The 22,365-nt window shown below is 44.5% G+C and overlaps 1 protein-coding gene across 2 annotated transcripts in view; it reads left to right on the top strand.

Moving 5' to 3' along the window:
* Nucleotides 1-6,976, top strand: part of LOC147124902 (interleukin-13 receptor subunit alpha-1-like) — a 78,196-nt gene extending 71,220 nt beyond the window's left edge. For both annotated transcript variants that reach the window (XM_085994639.1, XM_085994629.1), the window contains 3 exons: nucleotides 1,626-1,728; nucleotides 3,119-3,203; nucleotides 4,369-6,976. In XM_085994639.1, coding sequence (XP_085850765.1) covers nucleotides 1,626-1,728; nucleotides 3,119-3,203; nucleotides 4,369-4,584 — 404 coding nt within the window. In that variant the 3' untranslated portion in view covers nucleotides 4,585-6,976. The remainder of the gene's footprint in view (nucleotides 1-1,625; nucleotides 1,729-3,118; nucleotides 3,204-4,368) is intronic.
* The last annotated feature ends 15,389 nt before the right edge of the window (nucleotides 6,977-22,365 follow it).

Genomic DNA, 22,365 nt, shown 5'->3' with positions numbered 1-22,365 from the left:
CCTTTGTGGTTTTTCTAAAGAAAACGTGGAAATGAGGCAGCCAATCTACGCACAGCAAGATCCCAAACTCAGTACTGAAATAACTGATCAGATACTCTATTTTAGAGATGTTGATTGAGGGATAAATATTGGCCAAGACACCAGGGAGAACTCCCTTGCTTTTCTTCGAATAGTGCCATGAGATCTTGTACGTCCAACTGAGAGAGCAGACGGGGCCTCGGTTTTAACTGCTGCAGGAGAGTTCTCCACGGTGTCCTGACCAATATTTATCCCTCAACCAACATTGCTAAAAAAAAATCAAGTCATTTTCTCATTGCTGTTTGTGGGAACTTGCTGTGCACTAATTGGCTGCCGTGTTTCCGACATTACAACATTGACTACACTTCAAAAGTACTTCATTGGCTGTACTACACTTTGGGATGTCCTGTGGGCATGTGAGGCACTCAATAATGCAAGTCTTACTTTGTTTTTTATGTAAGGCTGGTTATGGGAGCACATAAGGCAATGTGGGCGCAGTCTATGGCACCTTGCACCCTGGGGAAGCCTGCACTGCAGGTGAAACCTAGTACTCTCTCGTCCTGCTTTGCTCTGTCAATAGGGAAGGAGATGTAAATGTTCCTCCTGGGGCAGAAAGCCTCGGTGACCTCCCTGATACAGTGCTGGACTGCAAACTGGGAGATGTTGCTGTTGTCACCGGCGGCAACCATGAAGGAGCCTTTGGTCTAAAACTTAAGGGTCACCATGGCCTTGACGGCCACAGGCAGTGGTGCCCCTGCCCTGGTGCGAGGCTGGAGTTGTGGCTGCAGCAGGTGACATCGCTCAGTGACAGCCTCCTTGGTGAAGTGAAGGTGCCCAAGACATTGCTCCTCAGTGAAGTTCCTGTAGGTGAAGAGCTCCCTGAAGACCCTCTGTGGGTATGGCCTCCTGTGCAGTGCCCTCTTCCTCCCTCTTCTCCCAGCTGCTCCTGCTCTCTGCTGTCTTCATTGCTGCTCCCGCTCGTCCTCCAGCCCCAAAGGCAGACCTACCAGACCAGCCATGACTGTAGTACAATGGATTTTATGGCAGACACGAACAATCCTGCACTAGCAAAAACTTCTTCTCAGCAGTCAAACTGAACTTTCCAAAGTCATAGTTAACCAGCAACATGACATGACAAACCTGTAAGTTCTGCACAAACCCTTTAAATAGCAGTGGTGAAAGGTGCATCCTGCCTGTTGGCGCCATGAGTTGCTGAGTGAGTTCATCATGTGGCGAATCAGCTGCTGGGGAAGACCAAAATCAGAAAAGGGTCTTCCAAGAAGCACAGGACTCTAACTTAAATAAGTTATTAATTGCTTTATATCGTTCTAGCATGCGCTCTGGATGCCTAGGGAGAAGCTCAATCCAATATGGCGGGCAGCGCACTTACGGCTGAAAATGAGCGAGCGCTTCCTGCCCTCCATATTGGTGACTTAGGCGCCCATTTAGCACCTGAAAAATGGGAGCACCGCGATCGAGCTTCTAGGCCCCGGTTTATGGTGGCGTAAAGATTTTTTATTGAAATATTTAAGAACGTGACTCATGCAGTTTTGTAAAGAGAAATACATATTTGTTCCACCTGAATAAAACAACGATATTCTTCACAGGGGAAGAGATGGGACAAGGCTGGAATTGGAGTGTTGCTTTGATTATCATCGTCCCAATACTCGTGGCAGCAGCAGCAATCGTGCTCCTTACCTACTTGAAACAGTAAGAGCTTTCTATCCAGGATCAAAAATAACCCTTTCACTTCTATTATAAAATATTCCTCTATTTCGCAAGAACAGCCAAAAGACTCCACAAAGTGCAGAGAGAAAAATAAAAATACTCGACAGCGTCAAGATTTTAAAAGTTGCTGTGTGGGGCCTCCTCGTTGGAGCAGTCACGTCAGTGGAACTTACAAGGCTGGCTGTTGAGATCTAGCTGTTGGCATCTCTGATATAAAACGTAACAGGGAATTGGATAAGTATTTGGAAAGAAAGAATATAAGAGGACACGGAGAAAGTGCTGAGATTAGAGCAGACAGCAGCAGTGGAAGAACAGTCGCAGGTCTCATTAAGTGAGTGGGCAAAACTATAGCAGATGGAATTCAATGTTAGCAAGTGTGAGGTCATCCACTTTGGACCTGACAAAGCTAAATCAGAATATTTTCTAAATGGTGAGAAACTAGGGACTATAGAGGAGCAAAGTGATCTGGGAGTCCAAGTACACGGATCATGTGAAGCTAATAAACAGGTACAGAAAGCAATCAAGAAGGCTAATGGAATGTTGGTCTTTATCTCAAGAGGCTGGAATATGAAAGGAAGGAAGTGATGCTTCAGTTGCACAGATCCTTGGTTAGACCCCGTCTGGTGTACAGCATTCCTTTTTGAACACTGCACCTCAGGAAGGATATTGGAAGGGGTGCGGCGCAGAATCACCAGAATGCTACCAGGGCTCAGAGGGTTAAATTATGAGGACAGGCTGAATAAACATGAATAAATGTATTCCCTTATGTATAAAAGATTGAGAGGTGATCTGATCGAGGTGTTTAAAATGTTGAAAGGATTCGATAGAGTAGATACAGAGAAATGATTTCCTCTGATGAGGGAATCAAGAACATAATCTTAAAATTAGAGCCAGGCCATTCAGGAGTGAAATCAGGAAGCACTTTTTCACACAATGGGTAGTGGAAATCTGGAGTTCTTACCCTCAAAAGGCTGTGGATGCTGGGACAATTGGAGCTTTCAAGACTATGATTGGATATTTGCTGGGTAAGAGTATAGAGAGATATGGAGCAAAGGCAGGTAAATAGAGTTGAGGTACAGATCAGCCATGATCGAATTGATTGATAGAACGTGCTCAAGGGGCTGAATGGCCTCCTCCTGTTGATATGTTCCTATTTCTCCTTCTGCGCTGTAATATCTATAATTCTATGGTAGACTAGTTGAACACAGGCTAACAAAATACTCTAATCTTAATAAAGTTCTGCTAACAGATTGGCTAACCACATGCTGTGTAATTATCTTGTATTACTGAACTGGCTTTGATGGGCGTGAGGCCATATTTGTCTCGTGAATTTCTCTCTTTCCATTCAGCTAATTGACTTTTCACATTTAAGGCTTCAGATATTGATCCTTCCGCCAATTCCTGATCCGGGAAAACTTTTTAAAGGCGTGTTTGGAGAGTCAAACGGAGACTATTCGGTAGGTCAACATGTGTTGCTTTCCGAAGTTAACTACTTTCAATGTTTAACAGTGCCATGGGAAAGGAAATCCTTGATGCGCAAGAGGCCAGAGTTGGAGGAGCACAGAGAACTCGGAAGATTGTAGGGTTGGAGGAGGTTACCGAGATAGCGAGGGGCAAGGGTTCAATTTTGCTCCTGACTGATTTCCACGTTTGCCCTACTTCTTTCTTTTAACCTTCATCTGCCCTGTGTCAGTGCTCATCACAGTGTGGGCTGAGCCACTCAGCGCACTGGCAGACAGTAACTCTGCCTGGCCTGTGGGAGCAGCATTTACATTTTAAGCAACAATCAATTGCAGCTGTCAGTCAATAATGAACGAAGAAATGGATTGAATTCAACAAGAGCATCAGATAAGTTGCCTTTCAATTTGTATTCTCCCTTTCTTTTAATCTAGACGTGTTGGCCGTGGCTCAGTGGGTAGCAGTCATGCCATTGAGTCAGAAGGTCGTGGACTCAAGCCCCACTCCAGAGACTTGAAAACATAATTCAGTCTGACACCCCAGTGCAGTGCTGAGGGAGTGCCGCACTGTCGGAGGTGCTGTCTTTCGGATGAGACATTAAACTGAAGTCCCGTCTGCCATCTCAGCTGGACTTAAAATGGACTGTTCAAAGAGCAGGGGAATTTTCCTTGGTGCCCTGGCCAATATTTATCCCTCAGCCGACATCATTAAAAAAAATCAAGTCATTATCTCATTGCTGTTTGTGGGAGCTTGCTGTGCACAATTTGGCTGCCACGATTCCTACATTACAGCAGTGACTACACTTCAAAAGTACTTCATTGGCTGTAAAGTACTTTGGGACATAAAGGGCGCTATATAAATGGAAGCCTTTCTTTCTAAACTTAGATTTGTTGGAGCTACCTTTGGCTACTGCTTTCATTAACAAAATAATAATGTCACATGGGGTTTTAAGAGATCAGACAGAACTATGTAATGCTAGCGCTGAGATAGTAAGGAATGAGAGTATTATGTACAGTTTTGGTCTCCTTACCTAAAGAAGGATATACTTGCCATAGAGGGAGTGCAATGAAGGTTCACCAGACTGGTTCCTGGGATGGCCTAATCCTGGCTCCTATTTCTTATGTTCTTATGTTCTTAATAGACTGAGTGCTTTTTTTCTTGCAGATGTGGAGTAAGCCAGACAAGGGAAGCCTGACTTTCAAACCAATAGAAGAAATAATCTGGAAGGTGACAACTGTGGAGCAATTAGAGGGTCCTGCAGAAAGGGGAGAGAAGCTGTGTGAGAATGAGGGATCGGAGGAAGACACTTTCATTGTGTGCGTGGATGAGGAGATCCCTGTGGATGATGATTACATGAAATATAACCTGGTGACGTCATAAATGGGCATTTTCCAGTGTTACGTTATTTATATAGGTGAAGCCACCTAACTTCTCTGACTTGCAAATAGGCAATTCTCATTCGCAAAAATTCACACTCAACTGCTCAGGACAGTGCCGGTTAGTGGAATCCAAGAGCGGGGGGTTGAGCTGTCAGACTGGTATCTTCCGACTGTTCCAAATCTCGACCCCTCCAGTTAAACACGGCAACACGTAACACAGATCGCCGCAGGTCCAGTTCTCGGCACACTTCATCGAATCATGATACAGTTCTGGCCTCATGCTGTGCAGTTGGTTCCCAGTCAGTGAGTTACTCGCCTGTCCGTTCTCTTGTTTGCCAGTCCATGGCAGTGAGCTGCTAGGAATTTTCTGTTATTGCTGCATGAAAGACAGATCGCAGGCAGGTGAGAAGAACGGGCAAATCAAGTGCAAACTACCCACTTAGAGATCGAGCGTGTCAAATAGAAATACTTTTACTTGAGGATGTCCAAGTGTGTATTGTCTCATCTTGTCACGAGACACAATTTACTGTCATTTGTAAGATTGTAGAGGTTAATGTATCAGGAATCATCTCGCTAGTTGACACACACACACAGATGCACACATACCCATGCACACACACACACACACACACACACACACTCGTATACCAGACACACACACTCACACTCTCACTCCAGACACACACACACACATTCACACTCGCATACCAGACACACACACGCACACTCCAGACACTCACACTCGTATACCAGACAGACACACACTCACACTCGCATACCAGACAGACACACACTCACACTTGCATACCAGATACACACACACACACACACACACACACACACTCACACTCACATACCTGACACTCACACACACACTCACACTCACACTCCAGACACTCACATGCACACTTGCATACCAGACACTCACACTCACACTCCAGACACACACTCACACTCAAGATACACACTCACACTCACATGCACACACACAGTCGATAGATATGATTTGAGATTTTCAAACTGTTCCTTCAGCAGAGTTTACCAGCGGAGTCTGACAGTCTACATTAGTGTTTCTTCCAATGCATTAACTTAACCAAACATCTGAACAACGGCGAAAGGTGGAATTGTTCTTTTAAGAAGGTTGTTTGGCTAGGAGTTTAAAAGACCAAACAAAACTACTTCCAAAGGTCTATTTTCAAATTGGAATTTCACAATGAGGTTCAAATGGAAACATCAATACTTCCATTAATCTAACAATTCAAATTAAGCTAATGAAAAGAAAAGAACAGTCTAAAGCACAAAGTCCAAGCCCTGGTTATGTGTCACTAATCTATCGATAACTTTGCTATGATTCAATGCAAAATCCCAGCGAACATTTAGAATCGCAAACCAAACGGAATGGCCTACACTGGTTGAATTGTGAAATTTACTGTCTCTGGAAGAACATCAGTTGGTTCTGTGTTTCAATCAAGTGATCTAAGGCATGTTCCTTCAAAAGAAGATATGGGACAATAAAAAAGAAATTTCAGGGGTTGGGGGGAGGGGCGTTTGAACATCTACCCCTGCCCCCCAAACATCCATTCCTGGTTAATCTGAATGAACTTTTATAAATCGCGGTTTGAGTTTCCACCTTGTGAGTCAGATTGTCCTGAAGGAACAGGCTCCTTTCAATGATCGCTGTTCCTGGCATACTTTTGGCACTGTTTGTTTTTCAAAAGCAATTTGCATTTTATCGCAGCTGCAATTATCTGCACATGTTTGAACTGGCTGTGCATGCTGAAGACTGCTGCTGTACTGGCAGGAGAAACCATGCCAGTTAGATAGGTGTGTTCCCTTTGGGGAGCAGAGAAAACGCTTCAAAGATGTCCTCAAAGCCTCCTTGAAAAAATATAACATCCTCATCGACTCTTGGGAATCTCTGGCCCAAGTCCACTCAAATTGGAGGAGAAGCATTCGAGTAGGCGGCGAACACTTTGAGTTTCTTCGTCGGGAGCGCTTGGAGGCCAAGTACAAACAGCAGAAGGAGCGTATGACAAACCAAGCTCGCGTCCCTTCAGCCACCACCTGCCCCATCTGTGGCAGAGTCTGTAGATCCTGCATAGGACTCATTCGTCACCTTAGCACCCACAATATTGGAGTGGAAGCAAGCCATCCTCGACTCCGGGGGACTGCCTAAGAAGAAGAAGTGTTTCCCTTTGGGTACATTGTGCCACACAGCAGCCCACTCCTCAGTGAACTTCCTGATGATTTCACATAAACCGACCATTACATTTTCTGAGAATAATTGTGCCTGGACATTCTAGCCTTGCTGCTCTTATAGAAAAATGTTTACTGTATATATTGTGAGAGTCTTTGACACCAGTCAAATCTTCAATAAAACTTTTATTACAGTTGCCGATCTTCATTTCCAAACACGATTGTCCCTTGGAGGTTTTCCGGAGAGAAAGAAAAACGAAAGAAGACTTGCATTTGTATAGCACCTTTCATGACCTCAGATCATCCCAAAGTGCTTTAAAGCCAGTGGGGTACTGTCGAAGTATTGTCACCAGTGTTCCCTGTAATTTTTTTTTGGTGCACGGGCGCTTTAACTGGTTGCGCTGACCATTGAATTATTCACACACACGCGGTTATTTCCATTGGAAAGCCGGCGAGCGGCCCGTGGGGAACCTCCAGACTGCTGTGTGGCCACACAGCTTAGCAGGAACGTTGGCAGTCACTGTTGTAATTTAGGAAAGGCAGCAGCCAATTTGTGCACAGCAAGCTCCCACAGAGAGCAATGAGATAAATGGCCAGATAATCTTTTTTAATGATTTTGGTTGAGGGATAATATTGGCCAGTTACAAGGGCTGGAACTTTTTCTGCCACTGGTGTTTTTACTCCCTCCACTTGTGAGCTTCATGCCTTCTTGACTGACCACCTGCCCCGTGTTACTCGATGGGAGGGTTTAAAGGTGCATTATTGCTTTAACAGGGGGCAAGGGTCACTTGCTGGAAGAGGCAGGAACAGCCTACTGTGTAACAGCCTGTGATCCAGGGCGACATCGCCAGGCACTACATTCCTGGCCAGGCTGACCTTTGCCGTATCATAAGCCATATCTTAGTGCGTCACTTACAGCAGTATAACACAGACCCACATGGGCCTCATCTAAACTGGCGCAGGACAAAAACACAACACAGAATGCAGGATGGTGTCATTAGGACTCCTTCTGAAGTTTTTAAATTAAGACTGATCACAGGGGCAGGGTTGAGAAGGAAGTTTTGTTTTACACTTTTTGCTTTGTGAAACTCAACAGGATCCCTTGATATTGGAAACAAGCCTCAAGCAAAGTTTGAGAATAGACAATAGAAGACTTTCCTCGACCTGAATAGTGAACAGAAAAGGAATTGATCTGGGGTCACTTTAAAAGGGAACTGGATTGACAGTTGCAGAAAAACAAACTTAAAGGGCTAGAAATTCGCCTCCTTTGCGCCTCCAGTTAGCGCCTCTGGGGGGCGAAAACGGGGCACTAACGGCTTTGCTACCGGGCATGGAAGAGTACCAACGCCCGCAAAATTCCTGTCTAGGTTTGCAGCGGCGGTAACGCCTAGCGCTACAATCTGCTGTGCCCGGAGATCATGATGTAATCGTGCTGCGCAGCGCCCTGGACCTGAAATTCAGTTCTGTCCCCTGCAGCATCACCGGGTGTCAACTCCGACAGCTGCAGGAGGCGTTGTCAGGGAGTCCGGCTGCTTGGGGAGCGGTATTTAAAGGTGATGATGGTTGCGTGAAAAAAAAAATTTCTTACTGCCTTACGCCCATTTTTCAGCATTTTCTTCAGCTACGATCGATCGGCCCTGCACTCTGCTAGAGTGCTTGGGGTTGATTGTGTCGGATAACGGCTGCCGTCGGTGATGAGGGACCTCGTTTCAATGTAGCGCCTGCAGCGATGGCCCTTCCCTTTAAGGGAGGGAAGGAGCCTCTTCTTAGCAGCGCTGCCCTCGACATTGGGCAGTGCTGTACCGCTACTGCTCCTCTTGCCGGCTTTAGTGCTTCAAGGGAAGTGGTAGCGCTTGATTTAGCACTCCACTTCCTTCCTAGAGCGCTAACAGCCAATTACTGGAAGCTCACAATCATTAGCGCCTGCCGCTAATTTTTCAAGATTTCAAAAGTTAGTGCCCTGTTTCCGAATTTCTCCCCCATAGACTGGCATTTATATTGCGCCTTTCATGACCTCAAGACTTTACAGACAATGAAGTGTAGTCACTACTGTAATGCAGGGAAATACAGCAGCCAATTTACACACAGCAAGATCCCACAAACAACAATGTGATAATGACCAGGTAATCTATTTTGGCCAGGACATGGGGGAAAACTCCCCAGCTCTTCTTTGAAATAGTGCCATGGGATCTTTTACATCCTCCTGAGAGAGCAGACGGGCCTCGGTTTAATGTCTCATCTGAAAGACAGCACCTGCGACAGTGCAGCACTCCCTCAGCACTGCACTGAAGTTTCTGCCTGGATTATGTGCTCAAGTCTCTGGAGAGGGGCTTGAACCCATGACCTTCTGACTCAGAGGCGAGATGTTACCAACTGAGATAGCTACCCTTTCAGATAGTGCGTGATCATAACAACCTTCTGTGTGAAATAATTTCTCCTCATTTCCCTACTAGTTCTTTTGCCAAATATATTAAATCAATCTCTTTTTATCCTATCCATTATCTTTACTCTCGTCTCCTCTACTGCAACATTAACTTCATCCACTTATTTTGTGAAAACAGATGCAAAGTCTGATTCAGTACTTCAGTCATGCCCTCTGCCTCCACAAGATTTCCTTCTTAGTCCCTAATCGGCCCCACCATTCCTATAACTCTATCACATGGAGATTTATATTTTAAATTTCACCGGAACAAATCTCTTTCTGGGATTAAATCATCAAGCCCAGTTAAGAATGGACAACTGGGTCACATGAATCCTTTGTAATGTGTCAATCAGATTTGATGTTCATAGGCCAGGAATTGTGATAGTCAAATTTCTCACATTTTGGTGGATGTCCGACCATTTGGTCAGTGTTTACATCTTTTAACATTCTGTAGCAAGTAGCTACAGGTAGAGGCCACAATTCCGGCTTTGATATCTCCTTAAAAGCCCCTCTTATTTATCTCGCTTGACCCAACAACCTGCCTTTCAGGCTATTGTCATTTATTTAATTCATTCTCGGGATGTAGGCATCGCTGGCAAGACTGCCATTTACTGTCCGTCTCCAGTTGCCCAAGGTTTGATACAACTTCCTTCCCCAAAAGGACACTAGTGAACTAGTTGGGTTTTTACAACAATCCGACAGCTTCATGGTCACATTTACTGAGACCTGCTTTTTATTGAGATTTTTTTGTCTTGACATGTTTGTAACTGTTTTATTTCCAGATTCCTCAATCAGAGATTCGTTGCTTATCTGTATGTGGAAATATTTGACCTTTCAGTTGTCTGGGATTTATGATAAGCCCATATCCCAGAATTAACCCTTTTTGATTCTCCCAGAATTCAGTAGTGTGGTTCAGAGGCTCAATATCCTACATCACATTAACATGTTCCGTTAGTTTGACTCATGATGTGTTACTGAAGGCTGTGCATTTTTTTCGATCTCCCAAGTGAGCACCGTTCATGACCATGACTCACATCAATCAGAGGGAAAACCTGAATCCCACCCTTGGCACTCAGCTTCACTGATTCACGGGACAGCAGAGTCCGACACACACTGGAGGAGGGAGAACATATGACTGACAGGTTGACCAGCCATACACAGGTTGAGTTAAGCATGAGTGATGATCAATAGAACCAATTAGGCTGTATGCCGATTGGCTGCTGTGGGATAGGTCATCTAAAAAAGGAGAAATGGAGTAGGCAGTGGAAGTTCATGGGTCAGATCTGCAGGTAATAAGGGAACATCTATAATTATGGGGGATTTCAACTATCATATTAATTGGACAAATCAAATTGGGCAGGGCTGCCTTGAGGATGAGTTCATTGAGTGTATTAGGGATGGGTTTCTTGAGCAGTATGTAACTGAACCGACCAGGGGGCAAGCAACCTTAGATCTGGTCCTGTGTAACGAGATGGGATTAATTAAAAATGTCCTAGTAAAGGATCCCCTTGGAATGAGTGACCATAACATGGTTGAATTCTATATTCAATTAGAGGGTGAGAAGGTTGGATCTCAAACAAGCGTGCTAAGCTTGAATAAAGGAGATTATGAAGGTATGAGAGCGGAATTGAGTAGAGTGGATTGGGAAAATAGATTAAAGGGTAAGACGATACATGATCAGTGGTGTACATTCAAGGAGTTATTTTACAACTTCCAAAAAAAATATATTCCACTGAGAAGAAAAGGGTGTAAAAGAAAAGACAGCCATCCGTGGCTAAGTAAAGAAATTAAGGATAGTATTCGACTAAAAACAAGGGCATATAAGGTAGCCAAATCTAGTGGGAGGATAGAGGATTGGGAAAACTTTAAAAGACAGCAAAAAATAACAAAAAGATTGATTAAGAAAGGGAAGATAGATTATGAAAGTAAATTAGCAAAAAATATAAAAACAGATAGTAAGAGTTTTTATAGTTATATAAAAAGAAAAAGGGTGGCTAAAGTAAATGTTGGTCCCTTAGAGGATGAGACTGGGAAATTAATGGTGGGAAATATGGCGATGGCAAAAACACTGAATGAATATTTTACATCAGTCTTTACAGTAGAAGACACTAAGAATATCCCAACACTGGACAAACAGGGGGCTAAAGGGGGGGAGGAGCTAAACACGATCAAAATCACTAAGGAAGTGGTACTCGGTAAAATAATGGGACTCAAGGCGGATAAATCACCTGGACCTGATGGCTTACATCCTAGGGTCTTGAGGGAAGTGGCGGTAGGGATTGTGGATGCATTGGTAATAATTTTCCAAAACTCCCTGGACTCGGCAAAGGTCCCGGCAGACTGGAAAACTGCTAATGTAACACCCTTATTTAAAAAGGGCAGTAGACAGAAGGCTGGAAACTATAGACCGGTTAGCCTAACATCTGTGGTAGGTAAAATTTTGGAGTCCATTATTAAGGAGACAGTAACAGGACATTTGGATAATCATAATTTAATAGGACAAAGTCAGCATGGTTTTATGAAGGGGAAGTCATGTTTGACAAATTTGCTGGAGTTCTTTGAGGAAGTAACATATAGGGTGGATAAAGGGGAACCAGTGGACGTAGTATATTTAGACTTCCAAAAGGCATTTGACAAGGTGCCACACAAAAGATTATTGCTTAAGATAAAAAATCACGGGATTGGGGGTAATATTCTAGCATGGATAGAGGATTGGCTATCTAACAGAAGGCAGAGAGTTGGGATAAATGGTTCATTCTCAGACTGGCAATCAGTAACTAGTGGTGTTCCGCAGGGGTCAGTGCTGGGTCCCCAACTCTTTACAATCTATATTAACGATTTGGAGGAGGGGACCGAGTGTAACATATCAAAGTTTGCAGATGATACTAAGATGGGAGGGAAAGTAGTGAGTGAGGAGGACATAAAAAACCTGCAAGGGGACATCGACAGGCTAAGTAAGTGGGCAGAGATTTGGCAGATGGAATACAATACTGGAAAGTGTGAGGTTGTGCACTTTGGCAGGAAAAATCATAGAGCAAGTTATTATCTTAATGGCAAGAAACTGGAAAGTACTGAAGTACAAAGGGATCTGGGGGTCCTGGTGCACGAAACTCAAAAGGTTAGTATGCAGGTGCAGCAAGTGATTAAGAAGGCCAATGGAATGTTGGCTTTCATTGCTAGGGGGATAAAATATAAAAATAGGGAGGTATTGCTTCAGTTGTACAAGGTATTGGTGAGGCCGCACCTGGAATACTGCGTACAGTTTTGGTGTCCCTACTTAAGAAAGGACATACTTGCTCTCGAGTCAGTACAAAGAAGGTTCACTCGGTTAATCCCGGGGATGAGGGGATGGACATATGAGGAGAGGTTGAGTAGATTGGGACTCTACTCATTGGAGTTCAGAAGAATGAGAGGCGATCTTATTGAAACATATGAGATTGTGAAGGGGTCGGATCGGGTGGATGCGGGGAAGATGTTCCCGATGATGGGTGAAACTAGAACTAGGGGGCATAGTCTTAGAATAAGGGGCTGCTCTTTCAAAACTGAGATGAGGAGGAACTACTTCACTCAGAGGGTGGTAGGTCCATGGAATATGCTGCCCCAAAAAGCTGTAGAAGCTACATCATTACATAAATTTATAACAGAAATAGACAGTTTCCTAGAAGTAAAGGGAATTAAGGGTTACGGGGAGCGGGCAGGAATTTGGACATGAGTCTAGGTTCGGATCGGTCATGGCCCTGTGGGTAGCGGAGCGGGCCCAGGGGCCGTGTAGCCTGATCCTGCTCCTATTTCGTGTGTCTAATTCTGTTAGATTCAGGAGATGGTTCTGTGATAGTGGATTGGCGGTTAGGATCAGATCAGCCATGATCTTATTGAATGGCGGAGCAGGCTCGAGGGGCCGATTGGCCTACTCCTGCTCCTATTTCTTATGTTCTTATGTTCTTATGTTCATGATCTACAATGACCAGCAAGTCATAATTTGAGCACCTTTATCTTTTCCAGCTATCTGTTGAAGCTGCCAATTGGCAAAGCATCAATTATTTTCATTGGGATTCTAAAAAAGGAGGCTTTGAGGGTGTCCTTGAGGCGTTTCCTCTGGTCTCATTCGGCCCTTAATGTTATGCCCGTGACTTCTAGCTGTGTCCTCACAGTCCAAGTTGAGTAGCCTGTCTCTGTCAGTATTACCTACATTTTAAGGAATCGTGTTCTTTCTCAATGAAAACAAGTTCAGTCTGTCAGTCTGTCCTCCCTTTAATTCCAAGTTCAGTCTGTCCTCAATTTAATTCCAAGTTCAGTCTGCCCTCACTTTAAGTCCAAGTTCCGTCTGTGAGTCTGTCCTCACGTTAATTCCAAGTTCAGTCTGTCAGACTGTCCTCACTTTAATTCCAAGTTCAGTCTGTCCTCACTTTAATTCCAAGTTCAGTCTGTCCTCAATTTAATTCCAAGTTCAGTCTGCCTGTCCTCACTTTAATTCCAAGTTCAGTCTGTCACCCTGTCCTCACTTTAATTCCAATTTCAGTCAGTGAGCTTGTCCTCACTTTAATTCCAAGTTCAGTCTGTCACCCTGTCCTCACTTTAATTCCAATTTCAGTCAGTGAGCCTGTCCTCACTTTAATTCCAAGTTCAATCTGTCCTCACTTTAAATCCAAGTTCAGTCTGTCAGTCTGTCCTCACTTTAATTCCAAGTTCGGTCAGTCAGTCTGTCCTCAGTTTAATTCCAAGTTCAGTCTGTCAGTCTGTCCTCACTTTAATTCCAAGTTCAGTCTGTCAGTCTGTCCTCACTTTAATTCCAAGTTCAGTCTGTCCTCACTTTAATTCCAAGTTCAGTCTCTCAGTCTGTCCTCACTTTAATTCCAAGTTCAGTTTGTCAGCCTGTCCTCACTTTAATTCCAAGTTCAGTCAGTGAGCCTGTCCTCACTTTAATTCCAAGTTCAGTCAGTGAGCCTGTCCTCACTTTAATTCCAAGTTCAGTCTGTCAGTCTGTCCTCACTTTAATTCCAAGTTCAGTTTGTCAGCCTGTCCTCGCTTTAATTCCAAGTTCAGTCAGTGAGCCTGTCCTCACTTTAATTCCAAATTCAGTCTGTCAGTCTGTCCTCACTTTAATTCCAAGTTCAGTCTGTCCTCTCTTTAATTCCAAGTTCAGTCTGTAGCGGTTTGTGTAGATCGCCACTAAATAAGACTTCGACAAACTATTAACAAGTTGTTTATTTACAGGAATAGACTAATTACATCAAGTAAGATGGCAGGTAAGATGGCTGACTGTAGGAGCACCGTGGTATAGGTCTTGTCCCAGCGGGGACTCCACGAGGACTGAGTTCGCAGTCCTGTGGGGAGCGTGATGACGTCATCGCGTTTGTGTTGTGACGTCATCACATTGTTCGCGTTTCCCGCGCTTAGGGCGTCTCGTGATGCGCGTCGTTGCGTCGCTGGCCGTTGAGGCCGAAGTCTTGAGGCCGGGCTGTGCCGGTGCTTGCTGCAGGAGTGGAAGATCGCGTCGCTCCTGTCGGCTGGCCGTTGAGGGCGAAGACGCTAGGCCGGGCTGTGCCGGCGCACGCACATCACGTCGTACGTGACGTGACGTCAGCGCGCTAGGGCGCGTCTTAAAGGGGCAATGGCCCCAACAGGTAAATTAAAGGGGCAACGGCCCCAACAAGTAAGTTATACATACAGTAAGGTAAGTTAAAGGGAATTATGTATATCTTTATGTAAGGTACAACCAGTGGTACCGCCACATAGGCCCCCCCAGAATTTGCTTTAACGAAAGTCCAAGGATGAGATGGTCTGACGAGCTGGTGGTCACGGCGGTCATGCTGTCTCGACTTAGTAGGCGAGGTATGAAGATGCTGCTCGTGAGCGGATCCTTACGTGCGTCGTGGCGAATAAAACGTATCCATCAGGCGAAGGACCATGGAGACGTGCGAAACAGCAGGCCTTGTCAGAGTGACAGGCAGGTTGGGCGGACGCGGGCGATGTCTCCGTTGATGTTGAAACAAGTCCTTGTTCCGACGAACTCTGCAGGAACGCCAAACGAGCGATCCAGAAGGACTTGACAGGCGAGGTCGGTGAACTCGCCGACAGGTGAGCGAAACCTTCTGGAGGCTGGAATGCACGGAACGGTGCGTGCCATAGTGCTACGACGATAACACAATGGAGGGTGAAGAGTTGCTGCGTTGATCAGTGATCGGTGAGGCCAGCAACTTTCACGTGGCTGATCGCAGCCGCAGGATGCCCGTTGGACCCATCCTTGATGTGAGCAGCGTCAGTAGACATTTGAGTTTGTTAAAGGGAAAACTGGAGAAAGGGCGGCAACGGTCCAGGTTGTTGTTGCTTTCAGGAGGGGTTAACTCTGCCTGGAGGGCGGCAACACTTGTAACAGTTCTTGCTTTAGGAGAAAACAGCCGGGAGGGCGGCACGCTTTTTGTTCACGCCGAATCGTGTAGTAGGTAACACAACCAGCAGGCTGAAGGGCTGGTGTGTCGTCGGCGGGGAAGGAGTCGTCGGTGTTCACGAGGGATGGGTTCTCGTGGTTCGCGAGGGATGGGTCTTCGTGCGCGAGGAGTGGGTCCTCGTGTTTCGCGGGGGTGAGTCCTCGTGGTATCCCCGCAGGGCGCGCTCCGATCTTGTGGGCCCGAACATGCTGTACCCCGCGCTTGGAGAGATGTATACTTGCTGTTGCTTTGGACGTAGAGGCAGACGATCCGTGTGGCGGTAGAAGAGTCGAATACGGAGACCGTGAGCACGTGCGTGGTCTGTGCCGCATCGATGTTCTCGGCGAACAGGGCTTCTTCCTTCATAAAGCACGAGGGAGACCGTGGCTCCCTGGATTGCGGTAGCGACAGCGGAACGGCTGATGCTTCCATAGCGTGCTTCATTTGTGAAAGACGTTCACAAACCCACCAATTGTAGCGCTGGTGGTCGATGGTTGCCATTGGTCGTGCTCTACCTCTGTGAGATCGTTCGTGAAAAACGGGCTCACCTCCAAGCTGCGCTTCCGTTGCGAATACGTACGCAAAGACGGGGTTGCTTTTGGTGGAATCGATGTTAGGCGGCTGCTGTTCCATGGTTGTTCGTTGGTTGTGCGTTGGTCATCTTGTGGGAAGACGAGGTTCAGGCGCGCGTTGCTACCGTGAAAATCGTTCACGGACACGGGTTCACCAATTGTAGCGTTGGAATTGATGAGCTCCCGTATTCACGTCGTTGGGTCACCAATGTAATGGTTCGTGTAGATTGCCACTAAATGAGAGAGTTTGACTTCGACGAACTATTAACAAGTTGTTTATTTACAGGAACAGACTAATTGCATTAAGTAAGATGGCAGGTAAGATGACTGACTGTAGGAGCACTGTGGTATAGGTCTTGTCCCAGCGGGGACGCCACGAGGACTGAGTTCGCAGTCCTGTGGGGAGCGTGATGACGTCATCGCGTTTGTGTTGTGACGTCATCATGTTGTTCGCGTTTCCCGCGCTTAGGGCATTTCGTGATGCGCGTCGTTGCGTCGCTGGCCGTTGAGGCCGAAGTCGTGAGGCCGAGCTGTGCCGGTGCTTGCTGCAGGAGCGGAAGATCGCATCTCTCCTGTCGGCTGGCCGTTGAAGCCGAAGACGCTAGGCCGGGCCGGCGCACACACATCACGTCGTACATGACGTGACGTCAGCGCGTTAGGGCACGTCTTAAAGGGGCAATGGCCCCAACAGGTAAGTTATACATACAGTAAGGTAAGTTAAAGGGAATTATGTATATCTTTATGTAAGGTACAACAAGTGGTACCGCCACAAGTCTGTCAGTCTGTCCTCACTTTAATTCCAAGTTCAGTCTGTCAGTCTGTCCTCACTTTAATTCCAAGTTCAGTCTGTCAGCCTGTCCTCACTTTAATTCCAAGTTCAGTCAGTCAGTCCGTTCTCACTTTAATTCCAAGTTCAGTCAGTGAGCCTGCCCTCACTTTAATTCCAAGTTCAGTCAGTGAGCCTGTCCTCACTTTAATTCCAAGTTCAGTCTGTCAGTCTGTCCTCACTTTAATTCAAAGTTCAGTCTGTCAGTCTGTCCTCACTTTAATTAAAGATCAGTCAGTCAGTCTGTCCTCACTTAAATTCCAAGTTCAGTCTGTCAGTATGTCCTCACTTTAATTCCAAGTTCAGTCAGTCTGTCCTCACTTTAATTCCAAGTACAGTCTGTCAGTCTGTCCTCACTTTAATTCCACGGTCTGTCTGTCAGTTTGTCCTCACTTTAATTCCAAGTTCAGTCTGTCAGTCTTGTAATGATCAATAACATGTCATTCTATAGTGGACACTAGGTGGAGCCGTAGAGCTGTGTAGAGCTGTATATAGCTGTATGTATAAGACTACACTACGCAGCTGTATGTATATTAAGACTACATTACCCATGAGGCACTAGGCTACCCACAAGGCAACAGTCAAGATGGAAGCCTCTACAGATACTGTACCTAGTCCACATGTGCTCAATAAAGTGTCTAGCAAAAGCTAGCTGTGTTCATAATAAGAATATATATTTATTAATGAACATAAGATGGTACCAGGATGGTGAAAATCTGCTGAAAATTGTGAAAAGTGAAATGGAGAATTTGAAGCCACCAGAGCGTTTGAATCTCACAGGAAACATCGACTACAATTGGCAGACTCTTAAACAACAATTCGAACTCTACATTGCAGCCATCAGATTCGGTACGAAGCCAGACGCAAGGAAGATAGCGTTGCTGCTTACGGTTGCAGGCCCACAGGCGATAGAGGTATTTAATACATTTGTATTTAATCCAGAGGAGAACAGAGAAAAATTAGAAGATGTGCTAAAAAAATTTGATGCACATTGCTCTCCCAAAAAGAATGAGACGTATGAAAGATACATCTTCCATTCTCGGACACAGCAACAAAATGAGATTTTTGATAGCTTTATAACTGATCTGAAACTGAAAGCACAGACATGTAATTTCTCTGTGCTGAAGTCATCCATGATTCGTGACCAGATTGTGTTTGGTATTCATGATAAAAAAGTCAGGGAACGTCTGTTGCGAGAAACCAAACTAAATTTGGAAAATGCAGTGAAAATATGCCAAGCCAGCGAGCTAGCTCGAAAGCACGCGAAGACTTTCAGTGAAATCAATAATGATGCGATTGTAATGAGTGATAATGCTGCTGTCGGTGCTGTGTCCTATAAGGGGAAGAAACATGGGCAGAACAGAAATGAAAAGCAATCGGAGGATGACATTTTTAATTGTAAACGCTGTGGTTACAAACACCAGTTAAAACAATGCCCAGCATTTGGAAAAATGTGCACAAAGTGTAATGGAAAGAATCACTTTGCCAAACAGTGCTTTTCAAAATTAAAAACAATGAAAGGGCAACAAGTTAATGTGATTGAGGACACTGATTTAAGTGAGACATTTTTTGTACGAATATGTCATGTGTCGATATCAAAAAAGATACAGAAAATGTGCAGCCCTCAGAAATGGACAATGCTGAACATAAAGTCAATGCAGTAAAAGTGGACAAATGGATGATCCCACTGCAGATAAATGGAGCATTAGTTACATTGAAACTGGACACTGGGGCAAAAGCAAACTTAATCAGTATGAGTGACATAAAAAATATGAAAGAAAAGCCCAAAATACAGAAAAAGTCAGTATTACTGAAGAGCTATAATGGACAGAAAATAGATAGCTTAGGTGTATGCAGACTTAAAGTGACAGTCAAAGACAAAGTGCATCATCTCATGTTTTCTGTTGTGGCTGAAATCCTTGATTCGATACTAGGTGACAAAGCTTGTGAAGACTTAGAACTGGTCAAGAGAATCTACCGTATAAACTGTGCCATAAGCAGACCAGATGACTCAGGTGATGAAGCAGAGAGCCCATCAAGGATGACAAGGCCAAAGGGTATCCATGTCTTCAAAAAGCCTAGTTTCTCCAGAAGAAAGAAAAAGACATTAAGGTCAAAGAGAAGCCAAAGGAAGAAAAGCACAAAGAGGAAAAACACAAGGAGAAAAAGACCAAAGACATAACCGCAGCAGATGTTGTTAAGCAGTGGAAAGAGAAAAAGAAAAAGAAGCCTGCACCAGAGCAGGAAGCAGTTCCGGTGGATACTCCTTCTTCCCTCAGGCCAATCTTTGGTGTTCCATTAGCTGAGGCTGCTGAGAGGACTATGCTGTATGATGTGATCCAGCTACCAGCAGTTTTTCGAGAGTGCACTGACTACATTGAGAGTTATGGCATGTAGAGTGAAGGAAACACTGAAACCCTCTCCAAGCAAAGATCGCAAGGAGACCTCGATCTATACAAGAGCAGATTGATGATAATGCCGCAACTGCATCTTGTTATTCACCGCCAGAACAATCTCATGAAGACACATCAGATTTACCCGTGTTGAGAAGATCCACACGTGAAGTAAAAGAGCCTGATAGACTTAACCTTTGAGTACAATGTAAAGCTTTGAAAATGTGTTGACTGTTTTGAAAATGTTTATGTTTATCGAGCACTAACAAAAGTGTTACTGATATTATCTTTATTGTTTTCTTGAAAGTTGATTGATATTGATTAAGTTAAACCGCAAAGAAAGGGGGATGTAATGATCAATAACATGTCATTCTATAGTGGACACTCGGTGGAGCCGTAGAGCTGTGTAGAGCTGTATATAGCTGTATGTATAAGACTACACTACCCAGCTGTATGTAAATTAAGACTACATTACCCACGAGGCATTGGCTATCCACAAGGCAACAGTCAAGATGGAAGAATCTACAGATACTGTACCTAGTCCACATGTGCTCAAAAAAAATGTCTAGCAAAAGCTAGCTGTGTTCATAATAAGAATGTCTATTTATTAATGAACATAAGAAGTCTGTCCACACATTAATTACAAGTTCAGTCAGTGAGCCTGTCCTCACTTTAATTCCAAGGTCAGTCTGTCCTTACTTTAATTCCAAGTTCAGTCTGTCAGTCTGTCCTCACTTTAATTTCAATTTCAGTCAGTGAGCCTGTCCTCACTTCAACTCCAAGTTCTGTCAGTGAGCCTGTCCTCACATTAATTCCAAGTTGAGTCTGTCAGTCAGTCCTCACTTAAATTCCAAATTCATTCTGTCCTCACTTTAATTCCAAGATCAGTCAGTCAGTCTGTCCTCACTTAAATTCCAAGTTCAGTCTGTCAGTCTGTCCTCACTTTAATTCCAAGATAAGTCAGTCAGTCTATTCTCACTTTAATTCCAAGTTCAGTCTGTCAGTCTGTCCTCACTTTAATTCCAAGTTCAGTCTGTCAGTCTGTCCTCACTTTAATTCCAATTCAGTCTGTCAGTCTGTCCTCACTTTAATTCCAAGTTCAGTCTGTCAGTCTGTCCTCACTTTAATTCCAAGTTCAGCCTGTCAGTCTGTCCTCAAATTAATTCCAAGTTCATTCTGTCAGCCTGTCCTCACTTTAATTCCAAGTTCAGTCTGTCAGTCTGTCCTCACATTAATTCCAAGTTCAGTCAGTCAGTCTGTCCTCACTTAATTCCAAGTTCAGTCTGTCAGTCTGTCCTCACTTTTATTCCAAGTTCAGTCAGTGAGCCTGTCCTCACTTTAATTCCAAGTTCATTCAGTGAGTCTGTCCTCACTTTAATTCCAGGTTCAATCAATGAGCCTGTCCTCACCTTAATTCCAAGTTCAGTTTGTCAGCATGTCCTCATTTAATTCCAAGTTCAGTCAGTCTGTCCTCACTTTAATTCCAAGTTCAGTCAGTCTGTCCTCACTTTAATTCCAAGTTCAGTCAGTGAGCCTGTCCTCACTTTAATTCCAAGTTCAGTCTGTCAGTCTGTCCTCACTTAATTCCAAGTTCAGTCAGTCAGCCTGTCTTCACTTTAATTCCAAGTTCTGTCAGTCAGCCTGTCCTCACTTTAATTCCAAGTTCAGTCAGTTAGTCTGTCCTCACTTTAATTCCAATTTCAGTCTGTCAGTCTGTCCTCACTTTAATTCCAAGTTCAGTCGGTGAGTCTGTCCTCACTTTAATTCCAGGTTCAGTCAGTGAGCCTGTCCTCACTTTCATTCCAAGTTCAGTCAGTCTGTCCTCACTTTAATTCCAAGTTCAATCAGTCTGTCTGTCCTCACTTTAGTTCCAAGTTCAGACTGTCAGCATGTCCTCACTTCAATTCCAATTCAGTCAGTCAGTGAGCCTGTCCTCACTTTAATTCCAAGTTCAGTCAGTCAGTCCGTCCTCACATAAATTCCAAGTTCAGTCAGTCAGCCTGTCCTCACTTTAATTCCAATTTCAGTCTGTCCTCACTTTAATTCCAATTCAGTCTGTCTGTCCTCACTTTAATTCCAAGTTCAGTCAGTGAGCCTGTCCTCACTTTAATTCCAAGTTCAGTCTGTCAGTCTGTCCTCACTTAATTCCAAGTTCAGTCAGTCAGCCTGTCCTCACTTTAATTCCATGTTCAGTCAGTCAGCCTGTCCTCACTTTAATTCCATGTTCAGTCTGTCAGCCTGTCCTCACTTTAATTCCATGTTCAGTCTGTCAGTCTGTCCTCACTTTAATTCAAAGTTCAGTCTCTCAGCCTGTCCTCACTTTAATTCCAAGTTCAGTCAGTGAGCCTGTCCTCACTTTAATTCCAAGTTCAGTCTGTCAGTCTGTCCTCACTTAATTCCAAGTTCAGTCAGTCAGCCTGTCCTCACTTTAATTCCATGTTCAGTCAGTCAGTCTGTCCTCACTTTAATTCCAAATTCAGTCAGTGAGTCTGTCCTCACTTTAATTCCATGTTCAGTCAGTCAGCCTGTCCTCACTTTAATTCCATGTTCAGTCAGTCAGCCTGTCCTCACTTTAATTCCAAGTTCAGTCTGTCAGTCTGTCCTCACTTTAACTCCAAGTTCAGTCTGTCAGTCTGTCCTCACTTTAATTCCAAGTTCAGTCAGTCAGCCTGTCCTCACTTTAATTCCATGTTCAGTCAGTCAGTCTGTCCTCACTTTAATTCCATGTTCAGTCAGTCAGCCTGTCCTCACTTTAATTCCAAGTTCAGTCTGTCAGTCTGTCCTCACTTTAACTCCAAGTTCAGTCTGTCAGCCTTTCCTCACTTTAATTCCAAATTCAGTCAGTGAGCCTGTCCTCACTTTAATTCCAAGTTCAGTCAGCCTGTCCTCACTTTAATTCCAAGTTCAGTCTGTCAGTCTGTCCTCACCTAAATTCCAAGTTCATT

This window comes from Somniosus microcephalus, chromosome 1, assembly GCF_052327205.1.
Source record: "Somniosus microcephalus isolate GS21.2 chromosome 1, FLI_Smic_1.0, whole genome shotgun sequence".
NCBI classification, from domain to species: domain Eukaryota; kingdom Metazoa; phylum Chordata; class Chondrichthyes; order Squaliformes; family Somniosidae; genus Somniosus; species Somniosus microcephalus.
This window is presented reverse-complemented; position numbering and strand designations above follow the sequence as displayed.